Source organism: Xyrauchen texanus, chromosome 19, assembly GCF_025860055.1.
Source record: "Xyrauchen texanus isolate HMW12.3.18 chromosome 19, RBS_HiC_50CHRs, whole genome shotgun sequence".
NCBI lineage: Eukaryota > Metazoa > Chordata > Actinopteri > Cypriniformes > Catostomidae > Xyrauchen > Xyrauchen texanus.
Genome location: NC_068294.1, coordinates 4,598,727 through 4,619,059, shown reverse-complemented (window position 1 = coordinate 4,619,059; position 20,333 = coordinate 4,598,727). Strand labels below are relative to the sequence as shown.

The window sequence follows — 20,333 nt, the reverse complement described above, 5'->3', positions numbered from 1 at the left end:
GTCCCCTTCCGCAGTACCCTTTGTTTGCTAAACGCCCCATTTCAGCATCCGAAGTGAACTCTGTCCTCCGTTTCTCTGAAAGCACGTGATTCAGAGAAAAAGTCGTTGCCAACGATATAAAAAGACCATTACCGGTGATATAGAGCCGATCAGACTTTGAGAACTCAGAGGACACTACAAACTAAGGTAAAGTGAATGTCTTTGAAGGGTACTCTTGGTTAGGCTGTGTATTTTGTAAATGTTTGCATTTTTGTTAGAATAGAGGCTACGCAACGTTAGTCTGCCTTTCACTATAAAGCCTATTCCAGGCTACTTTTTAGGGTGTTAACACTTGGCAGGTTTGTTTCGATTAAAACTAACTCTGGTGCGATTGCTCTGTTAGTGTGGTTCATTTGAACAAGTGTGAACGCTGTCAGTCGAACCTTGGTGCGCACTAAACAAGCGAACCGAGACCGCCTGAAAAGTGTGTCTCGGTCCGCTTCCAAACGAATGATTGATATATGTACGCAACATGGACCAAAGACGTCTAAACGGCCCAAAAACAGGAAGTATTTTGCCTAATACTGACCTCGAGCATACGTGGTTCTTCACATCATAGAAGCTATGTTGCCCATTACAGTTCGGTACTGGCGTCGGAACCGCCCGTCAGCCGTCCTTGCAGCAAATCTTCGTTTGTGTGTACAACGAAGGAATTCCTGGCGCTTTTTTGACCCCTTTACACATTTTATTAACTCTTCGTTTATTCTCCGCTGGTAAAAATACCACCATATATATACATATATTCATCCAACCAGTGCATTTCACCAGCATTGTTTCGATGTTCGGTAAGATCAGCCAAAAAACGTACGCCATAAAAGCTGTCCAATCAGGTCGTGACTTTTCCCTGATGGCTTTAGTTTTGTACAGAGATGGGACCAAGTCACACATGTGCAAGTCTCAAGTAAGTCTCAAGTCTTAACCTTCAAGTCTCAAGTAAGTCCCAAGTATTTTTTTCTTGGGCAAGTCAAGTCAAGTCACAGGCTACGTCAAGTCAAGTCCAAGCAAGTCACAGGCTACGTCAAGTCAAGTCCAAGCAAGTCACAGGCTATGTCAAGTCAAGTCCAAGTCAAGTCACCTTATTATTGTAATTTTACCTGCAGAATCTGATCATAATAAAGTGAAAAGACAAGATATAAGTAACTGTCAGTAAATTACAATACTCATGTTCAGTAAAATACATCATGGAATCAAACAAAATTGTAACTTCATAAAATTATTTATTTTTCACTTCTGCCAACAGTGTTTGAAATGTTTTAAATTTTCAACATTGAGTCCATAAAACAAATAACAGCTTAACATCCAACAGACTCCTCTCTGAACACCTCCCTCTCTCTCTCTCAAACACAGTTACATACATTAAACTTTGTTACATTTCTCCTCTCTCTCCCACACCCACTCTCTCTCTCACACACACTCTCTCTCTCTCACACACACTCTCTCTCCCACACACTCCCACACCCACACTCCCACACACTCTCTCTCCCACACTCCCACACCCACACTCACTCACTCACTCACTCTCGCTCACACACACACACACTCACTCGCACACACACACTCACTCTCACACTCCCACACCCACACTCACTCACTCACACAGAGTATATCCATAAGCCTATTTTTGCAATGTCTGTGAGTGGGAAACGTTGAGGTACCAGCGCGCGTGAGCGTCATGGCAACGTACAAAACAAAGTACCTCGCGGGAAACACTTAACGTAAATGCGGCGTAACTAACGTAAATCAAGCAGGCTAGTATGCAGCATAAGCCACGAAGTGTTGGCGAAATAAAAAATTAATGGACAGATTTTTTTTCCAGAAAACTTCTTGCACAAAATAAATTCAAGCACTTTCAAGGACCTGTATCTATGTATGTTTATTTTCAAGAACTTTCCAGGGCCTTGAATTTTATTTTTCAGATTCACAAACTTTCAAGGATTTCAAGGACCCGTGGGAACCCTGCTATTATTACATTAGCTAACTACCAACTAACCAGATAAAATTAACAAATTGACAAGCACTCACTGGGCAGAATGGCTCTTCAAATGGCGGACGAAATTGGAGGTTGTCGTCTGGCTGTCCGCGATCTTAACGTTGCATGTCTTGCAAAGCGCTGTTTGTCTTTTGCCACCTTGATAATAATTTTTGAAGCTGAAAGCGATGACCCTCAGTAACGTTACCCCTCCGGCTGACATGTTGATGTGTTATCTGATCTAAGTGGGCGTGGTGTGTGTAAGGTACGAGAGGGCATGGCTGATGATAGCCTATAGTGTCGTGATCCAGTCATGACAAAACTATTCTCAGCCTGCGCTCCAGCTGGATCAACTTTAGTTTTTTAAATAATTTATATATTTTATATTCACACTGAAAACATGATGTGATTAACACTCAAGTCATTCAAGTCTTCGTGTCTCAAGTCAAGTCAAGTCCCAAGTCTTTAACTTCCAAGTCCGAGTCAAGTCTCAAGTATTTTATTTTTTGTCAAGTCAAGTCACAAGTCATAAAAATAGCGACTCGAGTCGACTCGAGTCCAAGTCACCAAGTCACAAGTCCCCATGTCTGGTTTTGTATCGTTAGGTTCAGTGCTAAAAATGCCAGTGTGAATGCCAAACGAACCAGGACAAAATGTATCATTTTCAAGAGACCAAGAGAACCGAACTACTACGTTCCGTAGTCTAACGGTAGACTGCTTTGTACAGCGAAACTTTCTGTGTGCTGCCTACATTTTTCCCTGCTTCAGATGTAGGCAGTCTGACTAGTCTATACCATTATATTTCTTATCAGAAAATGAAAAAAATACAAAATAAATAATAATAATAATAATTGCCTACAACTGTATTCTATGTTGCAATGCTTTGTAGCCTACATATGTATTTTGTAGTCTAAATTTAAGTTGCACAAATAAGGGTTGATTTTAAATCTAGATAAAAAAAAATTAAATACAAAAAAATCGGATCATTCTGTTGCACCAAACTTTAAACTTTGTTTAAAAAGAGGTCAGGGTTACATTTAAACTATTGTTTTGATACTGATTTAAATTTGACTGTAAATCTAGATAACATTACTTTAAACTCGGATTTAAATCTCTGTTAGGGATTAACTTTAAACTTGCTGCTGAGGCAGGGGCGTGTCCAGATTTTTATAGATGGGGTTAGTAACTGGACCCCAGAGAGGAGCGTCACACATGTTTCTGCAACAGCAAGTTACGTTACATGCTTCCAGAATAAAATCTGCTTTTGCGTTGACACGGGCTGTTCTGGTGAAGCATCTGTAATTTTTAATAGCACAAACAGTTACTCATACAGTCTTTTAAACCACAGAATATATTTATTTTATATACATATATCCAACTCATCACCAAAGTACCACGATAAAAAGTTTGCAGCTCTTATACGCACATTCAGTTCTTCAAACGTGATCTTCCTCTGATGCGTACTGCCATTTGTTTACATTAGTAGCGGTTGTCGTTCGTCAAACAAACAGCTACGCAGAGTCTTTTCAAGCACATAATGTTTATTTTACGTAACAGCCTAATTGTCACCAAAGTACCACGATAACAGTTCACAGCTTGTATATGCACAGCCATCATAGCTAAACACGATCTTCCCACGCACACAGCCATGTCTACTTATTAGATGTGGTTTTCATTAACTCGAACTGTCTTTTAAAGCATCTAATTAATTTGTTTTTTTAAACAGACAGCCAAATTTAAACTCCGCAAAAGTAAAGAAATAAATGTCATCTCACTTTCAACTGCTTTTATTTTCAGCAAATTTAACATGTGTAAATATTTGTGTAAAAAATATTTATTTACAGAAAGGTAAAGGGAAGCAATAAACTTTAGGAGGAGGCCAGGCCAAAATTATGAACAAAAAGGTATACTATATTTGAAAGGGAGTGTTAACTAAACCTTGTGTTAAAAGAACACAACAGATCTCTTACATCAACTCCCTGACTAGCATCAAAACAGGAGAAAATAGTAAATACCAACAAAAATGGTGCCTTCCTCCCTACAGCTTCCAGTAAATGTAAACTCATAATGTGCTCAGTTTTTTAGCAGGCGAATGATAAACAAACAAACAAAAAAAGAACTTACAAGACTTGTTAGAGATGTAGCAACAACAACAGGCTACTCTTCATTATTTGATATTATTTGGTCATTTGTTTTTTACATCTATAAAAACGAAGAAAAAAAAACGAAAAAAAAACTGTTGTGTATATGAGATGTTTATTGTAATTGTCATACTGCTATGTTGCTTGGAACCGCAGCCAAGACTTTCACCCACAATAAAGGGATTTGAATTTAATTTATTTTTGATACAAGCATGATTGTGTCACTCAAGTCCAGCTAGAAGGCTTCAACCAGGATATATTCTAAAGACCACACCTACCAAGAACAAATAAATCAGTCTGTTTGGCTGATGAATCAGACATTAGATACCTAGTTATTTGCACTGTTGAGGGATTCTTTGGAAATTCTGAAGGCTTAAAGGGGTTAACGCGCTGCTTGGATGTGCCATCAGCCCTCTGAGAGATGTTTATTATAGGCCTATTATTTATGTTAATGGCCAGTAGTGGTGTTAACCACCATGCAGACCACGCAATTGCATGGGGCACCAGATGTCGGGGGGACCCGGTCAGAAAGCTAAGGCCTTGTCCACACTAATACATATTCGTTTGAAAATGCGTATTTTTCTCTTAATTTTGTACATTTGTAGATGTAGCCTAAATTAAACGGCTTGGAGTGCTTCACGTGCATTGTGAAGGCAAAGTGCTGCAGGCGCACGCATCCGTGCAATTCCAAACAATTGAAGCTGCTTAAAGTTATTTTACAAATCTAAAAACGCGACACAGTATCACAGAAATGTAGGAGTTGACAACGTTTCAACAGATTTGTAATGAGGACGAGTGAGTAAAATGAGTTTGACACTGCAGTGCATTATATTGTTCAGTCAAAATTAAAGCTTGTAAACTTTTAAGAATGTATAAAACAAATCCATAACATAATAATAATTTAGCATCATATTCTAAAAGTAAGCTTGGACCATAATATTCCTTTGGGCAATGGCGTTTCTGGCTTACTTGGTGCCCAAGGCCAGATCTGACATGACACCCCTCCACCCCTAATGTGTTCAGGCATTATGGTAACACTTTACAGAAATGTTAATAATGTTAACATTTATTATATTTGTTTTGTTATTTTATATAAATATAACCTATATGAAACATTATATATTACAGTGGTTCTCAAAGTGTGGTATGCAGACTTGACCAACTGATAAATTCAAACTGTGCTTTCGTGCGTTGGCTGGCGCTGAGCCAGAGACGTACGCGCTCAGCGGAGTCATATCATTCACAACTATTCAGTGTTTTCAAAAATCCACATAATGTTTATTTTAGGTTTCAGACATTTAAATTCACATAATTACTAAAAAACACTGATTTCTATGGAAGCGGCAATAATATTCCTATCCATTATAATCAGGTGGCGCCCATCGCCCATAGAGCTCAACTAACGTGATAATTAAAAGGTGATGTTTATAAAGGTAATGCTATAGTATAGCTAACAAATTTGTGAATATTTGGAATAAAAAGAAATAAAAGCAGATCATCAGTCATTCAGTGGCTGTGGTCACGTGACAAGCAATGACGCGTCACCATGGAAACAATAAAGTGATGCGTTCTATCCACCTGTTTCCGGGGGGGCGCTACTGTAAAATAGAACGTGGGTGAAACTTCCGGTTAGGTGGCGGAAGTAGTAAATCAACGGTATTTTGTGTTACATAGCGAAGAGGTTAGGTATTTTTCGAGTACATTTTTCTACTATTTAAAGTCGCAAACATTAATGAGAGATGTCAGTTCACGGAGCTCAGGGACAACATGTGCTGTTCGGTGGTTGTACATATAACCGCACTAAACTAATTCAGTGGCTTAAACGTGAGTGTTTTGAACATAAGCCTAAAACTAAATCTGAGTGTTCCTGTGAATGATTATACAGTTTCCATCACCTCCCAAAAGACGACGAATCAAATAGAATATGGAGGAAGAACTTAAACTTAAAAACACCTCCAAAACACCTGTTTGTGTGCTCGTTTCACTTCGTGGACAAGAAGCCAACACTGGATAACCCGTACCCAACGCTCTTTATGGGTTACGAGAAGCCACCGGAGAAGAGACGCCGACCTAGGATTCGACATGTCACAACAACAACAACAACAGGTAACTTAACATTTAATCTAATGTCAGCTAGTTTGTTTTTTCCTTAGTTTTTCTTGAATTACTTATTATTAATATATGAAAAACTGTGCCATGATGGTAGACAGGTAGCCTGATGTTTTTACCTCGCATAAACTTTTATTGTGACGAGCTTGGAGGGCACAATGGTACACAGTGACAGATGCTAATTTAATTTCCTCTATTAGTTAACATTTGATGTTACAGAATATCTATATTGATGATATTAAACGCAGTCTAGATGTTTTTCAAGACTCTAATGCCCCTAATTGTTTTGTTTTTTCTGCCACTAAACAAATCGTCATTGAAGGACTAACCAGCTAAATATAAGACCGCCACAGCTAAATATGTACTTAATGTATTCCCTGCAGATGAGCCTATTGTGATGCAGGTTTCTGGGGACCCAGATCCTACCTCACAGACCTTTCATGATGCCCAGACACAGTGGTCAGACCCAACAATGGATGACCACACCTACTCCAAAGCACCTACCATCACATGTGGTATGACAACTGCCCCATCCACTGAGAGGACACTGCCTGTTGCAGATGGTGTTTTGAAAGACGATACAGACTGTCTGCTGTACACAGGGATTCCACTTCTCGAATTCAAAACCCTTGTGTCTTGCTTGCAACGCTTTGCCCCCACATCGCCAGCATTTTCAGCAGAGGACCAAATCCTCTTGACATTAATGAAGCTTAGACAGAACTTTGTTATTGCCGATTTAGCTAGATGCTTCAAAATGTCACCTGGTCAGGTCAGTAAAACACTGACATTCTGGATAGATGTGATTGCTGAGCACACCCAGGATCTCATTCCATGGCTGCCGCTGAAACAATAAAAGCCACTTTGCGCAAATTTTTAAGGACAATTTCCCCAACACAACTTGTGTCATTGACTGCACAGAAAGTGTCTTGCAGAAGGCTAAAAATCTGGACTCAAGAACTGAATCTTATAGTCACTACTATGCAAACAATACTGTCAAGTATCTAGTAGCAATTGCTCCATCTGGTATGGTTATGTACATTTCAGAGGCTTACGGTGGCAAATGTAGCGATAGATTCATCACACAGAACTCTGGGTTTCTCGACCATTTGCGTGCTGGAGATGAGGTGATGGGGGACCGTGGCTTCACCATCAGAGATCTGCTAGAGGAACGGAATGTTCGTTTGATCATGCCAGCTTTTACGCGCAAGAAATGCCAGCTGACAAATGAGCAGGTCACTCACACAAGACGCATTGCTAATGTCCGCATACACACTGAGCGAGCAATCAGACGTCTTAAGGTGTACAAGATCCTCTCTCAAACTGTGCCTATTCATTTTGTCCCTAAAATCGACAGAATACTAAAAATCTGTGCAGCACTCGTAAATCTGCGAGGAGAGCTTATTTCTAGAACATAGTCACCATATCTTACACAATCAGCTTGAGCTTAAATGTTCAATTCTCTCTATAACTTTATCAACTGTATAAACCAATACACAACTTTTACTTGCACTGATTTTTTTTTTCTAAACTGTTGTAATTATTCTTATTTGTTTTGATTATTTTAATTTCTTCTATGTAAAGCACTTTGAATTACCATTGTGTATGCAATGTGCTATATAAATAAACTTGCCTTGCCTTGATATACCAACACCTTTTCTTTTAGTTGTTGTTTCATAGACAGCTATTTTCTTTTTGCTGTGTAAATTTAAATTCTTAATATTTTTCAATCTCGTAATATTCTGCAAAAGAGAGAAGTGTGTGTACTTTCACAGTATAGTATTGCTATTTTTATTTAATGAAATGTTCTGAATACAACTGTTAACCAAATGTGCAAATTACACATTCATTTATTCTTATAAATAAATTCAAAAGCCAATGACTAAGTGTCTAATATGTTTTTATTCAGTGTATTTTTTTTATTTTAATTGTGGTTTGTTTCCCCCACAACTGTAACCATGCCTTTATAAGCCATGTCTTTATATACCATGCCTATATATTATAATAATATTGAGAACATGTAAACATTCCCCCAACTACGCATTAAACATCTGCAGGTATGTTGGACAGAGATGGATTTTCTTGTCAGCAAAATCATCAGCCAATCTAGGTAGCATGTGAACAAAGAAGAAGTTCTGCAGCTGTTGCACTTGTGCATCTGTGTAGTGCTTATCAAATGGAATCTCCAATTCGATGTCCTCACTTGGTGTCCAGATGACTAGCTTGCAACTTTGTAGGCCCAGACACATCATGGTCAGTTGTGTCTGAAAGAAGGATTAAGAGTACATGTTTGTACAAATAATCTGTTTAATTAATGCATACAGGTGCATACATTAGAATGTCGGGGAAAAGTTCATTTATTTGAGCTGTAAGCCATAATCATCAAAATTATAACAAATAAAGGCTTGAAATATCTCACTTTGCATATAATGAATCTATATAATATATTAGTTTCACATTTTAAGTTGAATTCCTGAAATAAATTGAGAAGCACCTGTAATTTAACAATACAATGTTAGTCTAATAATAGAGCTACTTTCATATTAAAAAGTATATTTCTAAATATAGAAAATATATTTTATTTAAAAACAATAATCTTTATTATTAAATTATTAAAGAATCACCTGGAGGTAGTATCCATCCTTTCCTTTAGGACAAATCAGGTACTATCCATCACCTAAACTTTTGATGTCACCATTTGGCCGTCCTAGAAATTCTGCCAGTGACATGGAACTCTTGAAGGGGCACTTGATCTCAAGGAGTTGTGCTGAGTCAAGGATCCCATCTGGGCTGGCTCCCAACCAAGGATGGTCAGGGTGCACGACCAGGCCTCTCTTCTCCACAGAATGCCCTCTGCTTTCCATGAGTGTGATGACGTTTATCTCATTTTCTTTGCCATGCAGTGTTGCTGTATTGCCGGAGAATGTTGGGTACAGATGCTCATTTAGAAATTTTTGAGGATCTGTGGTGCTTCGTTTTGGGACCCGTTTTGCTGTGCTGGCTGTTAGACGAAGCTTTCTAGCATCATGCCATGACTGTGAAGCACTTTGCATCCTGGTTTCTTCCATCAGTGTAGCTGCTTGTGTAGGGGACACTTTAATGTAGGCCTCATAAAAATGTGTGCATTTTGGACATGTTAGTGTTGTGCTGTGTTCTGTATGACAGAGTGTATTACTGTGGGCTGGATCATGTTTGCTGTGGCCTGCCTTGTTGCTGTCTACATCTGCTCTATAACTTAACTGAATAAGACCATTTGTCTGGAGCTGAAACAGTGGGGCCATCACTGATGAATTACTGTGGGCTATGAACTCTCTGTGGTTCTTAAAAAGTTGGGGAGGCATTGTTGATTCTGCATTGTTGATTCTTGCATTGTTGATGTGCCTGGATAAATGTGGTATGGCCTGTGATGGTTAAAATTAATGTTCTTCACCTTCCTCATTCCTACATTCTTCTTCGCACCTGAATTCCACTTCCTTTGCACATCAGTGCATGCCATCCCTGTCTTTCCCTGCCTGACTGCATTCTCAACCTAAATTGAATTCAATTTTTTATTATCCAACAATATTAAAATAAATATTTTAAGTCAAGGCTACTGTGAAGCAACACATACAGAACATGAATGACACACAGTAAACATTTCAGTTTAGTACATTTATTAATTAATAAAAAATATACAATAATACACAATACAATAATACATTTTGTGCCCTTAATTGTCCTAACTTTACTGACCTTCCACAAAAGTGCTGCTGCATGACTACAAGAGCGTCCTGGCCCTGCAATACATGAACAACCCGCTGTCTGTACTTCACCTGCCACTGAAACTAGCACCCAAGCCTTATGATGTGTTTACGTGCAAACTCTGGCTCGGCTCAATGTCAGCTTTTAGATACGCAAGGTCGTTTCCGATGTCCTTAAACAACACTCGACCGACTTTATCACTGTGTAGACATTGATATGCCTCTGAGCTTTTCAGGTTGCTCATCGCCTTACCATCACAGGCTATACTGAATCTACAAAATAGCTAAAAATGTTACCATACGTGATACGAGGCCACTTCTTCACGTCATCCTCCCAACCATCTACCGCGGATGGTAAAGGTACTGTTATATCACCCCTTTTAATTTCGTTGAGGTTGTGTTCCCACATCATTAAGTTTGGATCGCTAAATCTTGAATGACGGTCAACTAATGAATGAATGAGTGTCAACTCCTGCTTGTTTACTTCGAACCGGAAGTCACGCCCACTTTTGACGCAATGCCTCATGGGACGTAGGAAACTTGTGGATAACGGTTGCCTTGAAAAACGCATACTTGAGCGCAGCGAAATGGGCTATATGCATGGCACGTTAATGACAAATAATCCAGCTCAAAAACTTCCGGTGAAACGTCACTTGCTGTAGCGGCATATTAAATTTTATGATAGACAGTGTAAATATAGCCTGTAAGGCGATATCAATCTTTTTTTTTTTTGCACACAGTTATTCACTTGTTTAAATCGATTACAAAAATAAGTGAACGAAATGAAAAAGACGTTTAAATTTCAGCATTTTGAGTGGACTTCAGCTGGACACTGTTGCGTCCCTCATTGTTCATCCTCAGCTAAATTCAATTCGGCTATTAGTTTTCAAACTTACCCCTCCGGCGACCAACAACGGCCCCCCATGGTGCTATAACCTTTGTTTCTCCCCTCTTTGCTGGCTCAGTAAGTGACAAGCAGATCTTTGAAGAGTCAGGAATACTTACATCACTAAAATATCATTAAAATATGTGTATTGTAAATAATATAATGATATATTCTTAAAATAATTGTTTAAGAAATAAAATAATACAAATGCAAACGTGGCAACAACAAAAAATCCCTTGGTGTCCCCTTCAAAAATTGCTCTTGAGAATCGTTATATTTATTGTCCCCCCAACATTTTGATGAAATTTTCGCCCCTGGGCTTTCTTAAAGGTGGGGTATGTGATTTGCAAAACGGCCGGCAGATTTTGAAAATACACAACTCATAAGGTCCTACCTTCTCTCCTCCAACGCTGGCCCTGACTCCACCCATTCGAAAAACATGGACGCGCAATCATGCACGAGCGAAAACCAGATGCGCGAGAGCGAGCCAGGCTAGCATAGGTTGGAGTTTCTGCATGACGTCACCATTTACCTGCTAAGACCGTCAACATGGCACAACATTCAGCGGTAAGTTGCACCAGATATTATTAACATTCAACAGTCACATAAATCATTAGTATTGTTAGAAAATTGATGTTTTTGAAATGTAAATATATATTGTATAAATATATATAAAATATATAAAAATATATTGGACGTCCTGGTTGTCACCGATGTTTATGGCTAAATATAGGGCTGACCGATATAACGTTATCAGATGAGATTGTTATGCGCATCTCGTCAGTAAAGCACATAACATAAAGTGCATTAATTGATTAGTAAATCGCCATCAGCTGCTTTCAGATGGAGCGGCGTATACTACACAGAGCCGTAGTTCACTAACAAGCTGGGCCGTGATAATGAAGGGTAAATTGCCCTGCTTGTCAGTGATGAACTACAGCTCTGTGTAGTAAATGCCGCTCCATCTGAAAGCAGCTGATGACGAACGGGACACGCGCGCCAGGTTGGTGGGGGGAGGGGGGCATGGTACGACCGTTTGATTGACACATTTTCTGTCCAGTGATTCTAGATGGTCTTGAAAATGATTGGCTGGAGTTTTTCGAGTCCTGCCCGTTCCACAGATGATTAAATTGCTTAAAGGTGGGGTATGTGATTTGCAAAACGGCCGGCAGATTTTGAAAATACACAACTCTAAGGTCCTACCTTCTCTCCTCCAACGCTGGCCCTGACTCCACCCATTCGAAAAACATGGACGCCGCAATCATGCACGCAGCGAAAACTCAGATGCGCAGTGTTCTAGCAGTGTTCTAGACTCACTAGTCAAACAGTGCATTCACCTGTCAGACAATTTTTCAGAGCAAATTGTTGACACAGCAGGAGGAGGGGTTCGCATACCACTCTTGAAAGGTGTAGAGCTGATTTTCTCATAACTGTAAAAAAAAAAGAACATCGCCAGCCCTGGCGTCTGTACAGCGGTCTTCTATTCAAAACAGGATTCATAGAAATGTGGAACAACCCCACTAGCACTATAAAAGCTCTATTCTCCATACATAAATACAATCGCTTCCTGTTACTGGGTCACGAGCTTTGAGTATGCGCATCGAACGGGACACGCAGCGCCAGGGTGGTGGGGGAGGGGGCATGGTACGACCGTTTGATTGACACATTTTCTGTCCAATGATTCTAGATGGTCTTGAAAATGATTGGCTGGAGTTTTTCGAGTCCTGCCCGTTCCACAGATGATTAAATTGCTTAATTTTCATTTCAGTGCTTCTAATTTACAGCCAGTAAGTGGGTTAGGAATAGGATTTCAAGTTATTTTGAAAAAATGGTCAAAAAAGAAAATCACATACCCCACCTTTAAGGATGACTGTGTGCCCTGTAAAGTGTACAGGCCTGCATTTATTTCTGGGAGATTTCAGATGCCTGCACACGAGGTCAGGGAGACCCAGACTATTGCATATCTGAGAGTGCATGTTGAGCGCCTTATTCGCCGTTTAAAGGAACACAAATTCTTTGACATGGTTATCCCCCTAAATATGTTTGGTAACATTAACCAGCTCTATGTAGTTGCATGACTTCTGTTAAATTACCAGAGCTTTTTGCTTTAAACTGCTGGATCTAAATGTATGCATCAAGACCAGTGCGCAGTTCTGTTTAGTATTGATACTATTTTACTGTTGTTAGCTACTGCTTTTGTATATGATAAAGAATGGATTTACATCTCTACATCATCATACAGGGATCTGTATTTTCCCCTCATTTTCAGTTTCATGCTTTCAGTGAATAAACCTACATTTGTTTGTAACTGCCTTTTTAAAAGGGCTCCCCAAAGCATTGTGTATTTTATTGTGGCCATTACAAACAGCATTTAAACAATACTATTTTATGTACTAATGAGATATAACCTCAAACACTCACATAAATAACATTTATAGGAAAATATGTAATTTAATAAATTAATGATGACATGTTCAACTACATAACATAATTTGTATACATTGTATACTAGAATTCTGTTCTATTAGAATATATTTGTGGCAGATGACAATAGTGAGCACATGAAAACTGCTAAGAAATGTAATGAAAACCAAACTATTTGAACTTTGTAAAAAAACTGATTGAAAGTTAACCATGGAAACTGACAAGCCAAAAGCATAGGTAGGTAAAAGTAATCAACCTTTTGTTTGATTGTTTTTATGACTCTCCCATCTCTGAATATTCTTTGAATAAACCATTTAATAAATGCTATTCCCATTGTTGTTGTGGGTGGAGCAGTTTCCTTGGCATTCCTCGGTAAATCTCATTCACACGCAGAACTGACATGTCTGGAAGGTCACAGGTCCGGTCACAGGCCCGTTGTACAAGTTACTCCTGAAAATATACACAACTGAACAGTTAGACAAGCATGTATGTACTGTTTGTTATTATCATAAATTAATGCTTTTCATGTCAAATTCTACTTCAGTGTTGTGTAGCTCTACGCTACAGAGATGTTGTGTGTGTGTGTGTGTGTGTGTGTGTGTGTGTGTGTGTGTCTCTCTCTGTATGGACATTCAGTTCAATTAGAGGTTCATCTTAAGTCTAATCAAGACTAGTCTAAAAATACAAAGTACGATTTTACATATCCAGTACATATTTTAATTCATGTAGCAGACATACTGCCCGTTACTACAGATTACCTGATCACTTCAGCCAATCTTCTCTCTTTGGCCTAGCTGACAACACCACCATCTCATTTGTTGGACCAGGCTTAAAGCCCGGTCAAGAAATTTGTACAAGAACTTATTTACTTTGTGTAAAAAATGTTTAGCTCATATGATCATATTTTCAGAAGGAAGGATGCTGCATGGAGCCTTGAAAGTTGATGCGATTTATGTGACATAACCAGTAAGAAGTGAGACAGATAATGTTGAAAACATCACCTGGGTTCTAGGTTTGTGCCACTGTAGCTCAGACCCTGTGCAGCTGTGAGTAGGGGGACAGCCGTTACTCCCTGCTGGCTGTAATGTGAGGTCTGGTAGAGCAAATCTGCAACATGATTGCATAGTGCAAGCCCTGCCACACATGAGCAATGACAGGTCAACAGCTCAATGGGTTTAGAGTCTTTGAGAACAACCTGTAAAAAAAATAAAAATAAATAATTATCAATTGATACTGTATCTCATGTGTTTTGAGATTCAGGTAAATAATTGTATTGAGAGTGGCTGAGATTACTGAAATACATATTTAATAACAGAACTACATGGAGTCACAGTGTAGCTAATTATGCGTTTTAAACATGTTCTCGGTGTACAATGTCAAATGCTGGCAACCTACCTGCCTCTACTCTCTGGGAATTTCTACCTGTGTCCACGATGTCTACTACACAATAAACAGTGTACTATGTACTGTTGAGTAAAATACTTTTTGAAACAACAGTGTAGGCCCTAGTTGGTGCACGGTTCTGTTGGTGCAACAGTAGGCTGTAGGTCCAAATAGCATTACAGTCACTATCTATTTTTCAGCCTATTTTATACTGGCACATGGAATTCCCAGAAAGAAGAACGTATTAACATTATTGAACCTGCTCTCATTCCCCTACACTCAAGTTGTGCGGTCTCTCTTTTTTCCTCATCGACCTGAAGCAGCTTGCCCTCACAGACACCTCTCCTGCCTTATTCTTGTCAGAAACTGAGGCAACGAATTAAGCAAGGACCACATAGCAAGACAAAATGTTATGCTAGTGCCAAGCCAGGTTATGTCAAGGAGAGTAGCGGGAGACAGATCTATATATCTAAATGCTGCCAACTTAACGGTTATATTCTGTTTACCAATGATATCATTAAGCTATCGTTGGTCTTTCAACTTAACAGTAGCTAACTTACGTTCGATAACGTTAGCTAAGTTAGCTGTCTATAGCTAGCTTAAAGAACAAAATAATTATAGTGTACTTTTGCTAACTTACCTTCGTAGTCATGGATATAGCTGGATATAATACATCCCTTTTCACGTTTGCTTGATGAAGTCTTTGAATCTGACTGAATCAGGCGGTGTAAATCATCATTTGTGTTGACTTGAGGTAGATCCTGCAGGCAGCGCGTATAGAACATCTTCAGGAATGACAGTTGACCGGAAATGCCTGAGCTGGCTTATCTAAACCAGGAAGTAACCGTGCATATAGCCCATTGCTGATGTTAAAGATGTGTTGTTACAATGTTCAAAGTGGCTGACAATAATAAATGTTCTTATTATAAATAAAGCTGCCTGGGTTTTGAGCTGTGCATAACTGTAGCTGAATAGTTAGGCCTACTACTACTGTATTTTAATGTTGGTCGTTATGGTGGTACTTAGAACCAAATATTTTCTGAGGTGGTACTTGTAAACGTTTGAGAACCACTGATATATTATATAAAATATCCATTTATTGTTACTTTTCTCTATATTTAATTTCTGGTTATTTTTATTTAATACATTTTGTGAAAATGGTTTTACCAGAGGGGAATATAATTTTGGCAATGTCATTGTGACACCTGCCGAAAATGTATTCCCTTCCCAATCTCAGGATTATTTTATTGTTGTCCAATAACATATTTTATGTGATGTACATCTAAGGCTGTGACAGTAAGACAGATTCAGTTGTTGTGTGTCTGCTGGTTTGTTCTCTTGTTTTACTGTTCTTATTGTCTCTCACTCTTTTCTTCAGTACTAATGATCAATCATCACTCAGAGTGTACCTACTTGATCTCATGAACTGTTTGACCAATTCAACATTCAACACAACACAGAGTAGATTGGGACAACTCTACTCACATAATTGTGATGTGTCTGTGAAATTTCTCAAAGTTATTGAAAAGGGGGTCCCAGCACATATTGAAGTAACATGACATTGTATAAAAACTCTGGCATCAACTGAACAATCTTGATCTTTTCAGTGTTATTTTTAATGTGTTATACAAGCTGTAAAATGGACCCATTTTTTGGATAATAAATCTATTTTAAAACTGATGTGAGTTTAATAATTTGGTTTCTTTCTGCTGTTTTAATATTTTTTAGATGTAATGATACACTGACAATCAACTCTCAGAACTATAAGCAAAGTAAGAGTATGCCATCCACAGTCCTATAGTTACACTGTAAACATTTAATTGCCTCTTATATATTCCCTTACCTTTAGTCTGATATACGTTTCTAAACTTTCTGTCTGTCTATATATCTTTATGTATACACTGATTTTAGTTTTTAATGTTTGTATTTTTTTAAGTGACTAGTAAGTACAATGGGAAGAGTGAAACAATAACACACTAAGTGAATTAATAATAAATGTCAACAGCACAAACCTCACATCACCACAGTATTGGATCATTAAACTCAAGTTTATTTCAATAGGACATTAAAAAGCTTTGCTTTGGCAAAAGGTAAAAATGAGTCAACTTTCCTTCATTCCTAACGCTGTCGAAGTTTCGGTTCTTTGATTTCTACTTATTAATGTACATGCATGGACAACACTTCCATGTTCATTTGATGCCTTCTTGGTGCTAGCTGTGTGGAAAAAGATCGCTTATGAATGGCTATAATAAATAAGATGGCGCTCAAGCACACAGCACCAGCATATAAACTGTGTGACGCATGTGCACGCGAGGGGCAGTCGCATTCTAGCAGTCAGGCTTAGCATTCCAAACAGGATAGAAACCCGCATCTGAAAGGCACGTCGAAGGGTTGAAGAGTTGTTCCAAACCGAAGGCTCAGAAAGAGTTGCTTCAAAGGGCACTTCAAAAGGGGCATTTCCATAGGTTTCAACTGATGGACACTTCGCTGCCAAGCAGATCGGAACCGGACCATACGTCATAAATCTGCAGGTCTGGTTCCATAAACAAAAGTTTGTGATGTATAATGGCTTGTAATTATTATAATGAACTTAAACAACAACATTTAAATTCCTGGCTTTCTGTTTGCATTCTGAAAATACTTAATAGTAAATCAAAATCATGTGTAAATATTTCTGATTGGTGCAGGTGATGTTCATTAGCATCAGACTTTGTGCCAGGGCAGCAGCTCCTTTGGCTTGGATAGATGACTCTGAAGTGTTTCTAAATGACAGAAATAGTTGAGCCCTACTACACCCTTCATCCCTTCAAAGCTCTCACTCTGGAGGGCAAACCCTCTGAAGGGATTAGGTCATAGGCATTGTCCTATCGATATGAAACGCACAACACAGGAGCCTACATTGCCTCAAAGTCATTGAACAAAATATTTTTTTCCTGACTGTTACTGATACATATAGTTGTTGGCTATGTCCTGTACTGTTTAGAATATACTAAAATGACTTGACTCACTTGGTGAAATATCCTCCTTTTTTCTGACACAGGTGTGTGCCTGCTGACCAGAAGAGGACCTGAAGAACTTGAAAGACATGAAGACAGCACCGTTGTTCGCAGTGAACCCTTTGCTGGGTTTGGTTGCCACTGGAGCATTGATCACCTACGGAATCTACCTGCATCAAAAAAGTAAAGTCAAGTGTTTTTTTATTGTCGTTCAACCATATACAGTTAGTGCAGTACACAGCGAAACAAGACAACGTTCCTCCAGGTCCATGGTGCTACATAAAACAACATAGGACAAACACAGAACCACATGAGACTACACAGACAAAATAAAATTCCTACATAAAGTGCACATGCAAACATGTGCAAAACGTACGGGACAGTACAATAATTACTAAAGGAACAGGACAATAGCCACAGTAAGAGACAGTGCAGCGCCGACAAGATGACACTTTCTAAAAATTCCAAATGTAAACATAACAGTTGACCAAACATTGTAGGTAAAAACAAGCAACGGGTACTTTATCCATATTTATATATATATATATATAAAAAAAAAACTTTACTACTTTATGTACACTTTTAATAAATAATCAGTACATAATAAAAATGTGTGATTGTGTGTTTGCACGTGTCTCTCTTCTGTGTTTTACAGACCAGTGGGGTTCTCGGTCTCCCTCACCTTCTCGCTCACGTTCTCGCTCACGTTCTCGCTCACGTTCTCGCTCACCTTCTCCTATCCGCTCATCCACTCAGGAAAATGAGCTCAAGAGTTCCGCCCAGGAGGCGCTGAATTCCATTGATTCCAAACACCAGCTGCAGGGTTCAAGGGAACGAGCGGGCCGGGGCGAACACGTCTTCAACAACGGACTCCTGGATTTTCACCGCAGCGTTCTGCAGGACGTGCTAAGAGAACTGGAGGTCAACAAGCAAAACCTGCTGGAGAATCTGCTGCAGGACATCAGCGCCTCACTCTCCCAATACGACTGCAACGCCATCAGCAGTATGGTGGTCCACTTCAGGTCAGTGTGTGTTTCTGTGTGTGTTTAATGTCCACAAGTGGGATGAGAACTATAGTTCTGTAATGTGCACTCATCTGAGTGTGTGTGTGTGTGTGTGTGTGTGTGTGTGTGTGTGTGTAGTTGGGATGAGTTCTATTTGGATTATAACGCAGAGGTGTTCGGTGTGTTTGTGCGGGAGCTCCGGGAAGCGATTGTGGCATACGTCGTGGCTTCTACGTCTGTCTGCCATAGCGAAAACCACGCACTCTACAGGCTGACTAAGCGCGTGCAGTCCATTGCTGAGCAGATGGTGGCGCATCAGGTGTATGTGGACCCACTGGCCCGCGATCGCTGGCTGAATCGGAACCCCAAACACACTCAGGTGTACTATCAGGTCAAAGATGCAGTGGACAGAATGTTCCTTAACATCTTGAAGGACTTCAAAAAGGTGTCCGAGAAGATCAAGCACTTTCGCAGGACAAATAACTGGAACTGGCCATAATGGTCACAGAGAAGGGTTACGCACACACACACACACACACATAAACACACAAACGCATAGCCTACACATAAAAACAAACATAAAACCTTGTTATGGTTTATGATGATTTATGCCAGCATGCTCCCTTTAAGAGCACATGTCGTCAACCATGGTTTCTCGATGTGCTTTGTAATATTCATTCAAGATTTCTGATCACCGTTATTGATCCTCTGACTTTCTATCCTCTGTACTCTGTCCTCAGTTGTTTAAAATGGATGTGTATGTATCTTGTGTTTTATAATTTTTATGTAAAGCACTTTGAGTGATCATTGTGTATGAAATGTGCTATATAAATAAACTTGCTTGCCTTATGAATAAAATAGCTTTATGACTGTCTGATTATATGACATAGATACATGTCATTAAGATTAAGATTGAACTTTATTGTCATTGTGCAGGTACAGAGCCAATGAAATGCAGTTGTTTTTGCATATCCCAACTAAACTGGGGTCAAAGTGCAGGGTCAGCCATGAAACAGCACCCCTGGAGCAAATAGGGTCAAGGGCCTTGCTCAAGGGCCCAACAGTGGTATCTTGGCAGTGCTGGGGCTTGAACCCCCGACCTTTCGGTCAGTAACCCAGAGCCACCACTGCGAGGTTGAGTTTGCCAAGCAGCAAGCACCTCGCAATGTTTTATTTTTTTATGTAAAGTGTGTGAGATCTGTTAGTTTAACACAAGGATGTAATCACATTCAGGATTGGGGGGCCAAATGTAATAATTTAATAATCAACCACGGAAAACCCCCATATCAGTAGACATCTATTATGAATATTTGGGGGACATTTCACTATGAGTACTATGAGTTCCCAGATGATGCACTTCTTCAACTGTCAAAATAAAGTGTGGAATGTTGGACACTTCATGCACTAAGTCAGGGTCGACACTAGCTATAGGACAACTAGGCAATTTCCTAAGGCATCCGCAATGTCGACTCGGGGCCTCCAAAAGACATGTGAACTTGGTAATTAGCCAGGGGAGTGCAAGAGGAGTGACATTTTTAGCGTTTGGAAAAACACACAAATGTCGCCTATTATCAGAGCTGCCAAAAATAACATGTAAATGAGTTTGATATCTACTTCACTATCTGGAAAGCTCCATTGCTCAAAC

The 20,333-nt window shown here is 39.3% G+C and overlaps 1 protein-coding gene and 1 pseudogene across 1 annotated transcript; both read left to right on the top strand.

Annotated features, from left to right (window-relative positions):
- Window positions 1-41: 41 nt before the first annotated feature.
- Window positions 42-19,551, top strand: LOC127659872 (uncharacterized). The gene is made up of 4 exons (XM_052149830.1): window positions 42-186; window positions 17,729-17,867; window positions 18,340-18,706; window positions 18,827-19,551. The coding sequence occupies exons 2-4, from the start codon at window positions 17,774-17,776 to the stop codon at window positions 19,185-19,187; spliced, it is 822 nt and encodes a 273-aa protein (XP_052005790.1). The 5' UTR covers window positions 42-186; window positions 17,729-17,773; the 3' UTR covers window positions 19,188-19,551.
- On the top strand, window positions 6,048-7,985 carry LOC127659871 (uncharacterized; annotated as a pseudogene).
- Window positions 19,552-20,333: the final 782 nt, after the last annotated feature.

Bases quoted from the DNA above. Each gene is read 5' to 3' on its own strand.
- LOC127659872 (XM_052149830.1), top strand. From the start codon at position 17,774: ATGAAGACAGCACCGTTGTTCGCAGTGAACCCTTTGCTGGGTTTGGTT. The intron at 17,868-18,339 runs GTAAAGTCAAGT...TGTGTTTTACAG, and splicing joins AATCTACCTGCATCAAAAAA to ACCAGTGGGGTTCTCGGTCT. The intron at 18,707-18,826 runs GTCAGTGTGTGT...GTGTGTGTGTAG, and splicing joins AGTATGGTGGTCCACTTCAG to TTGGGATGAGTTCTATTTGG.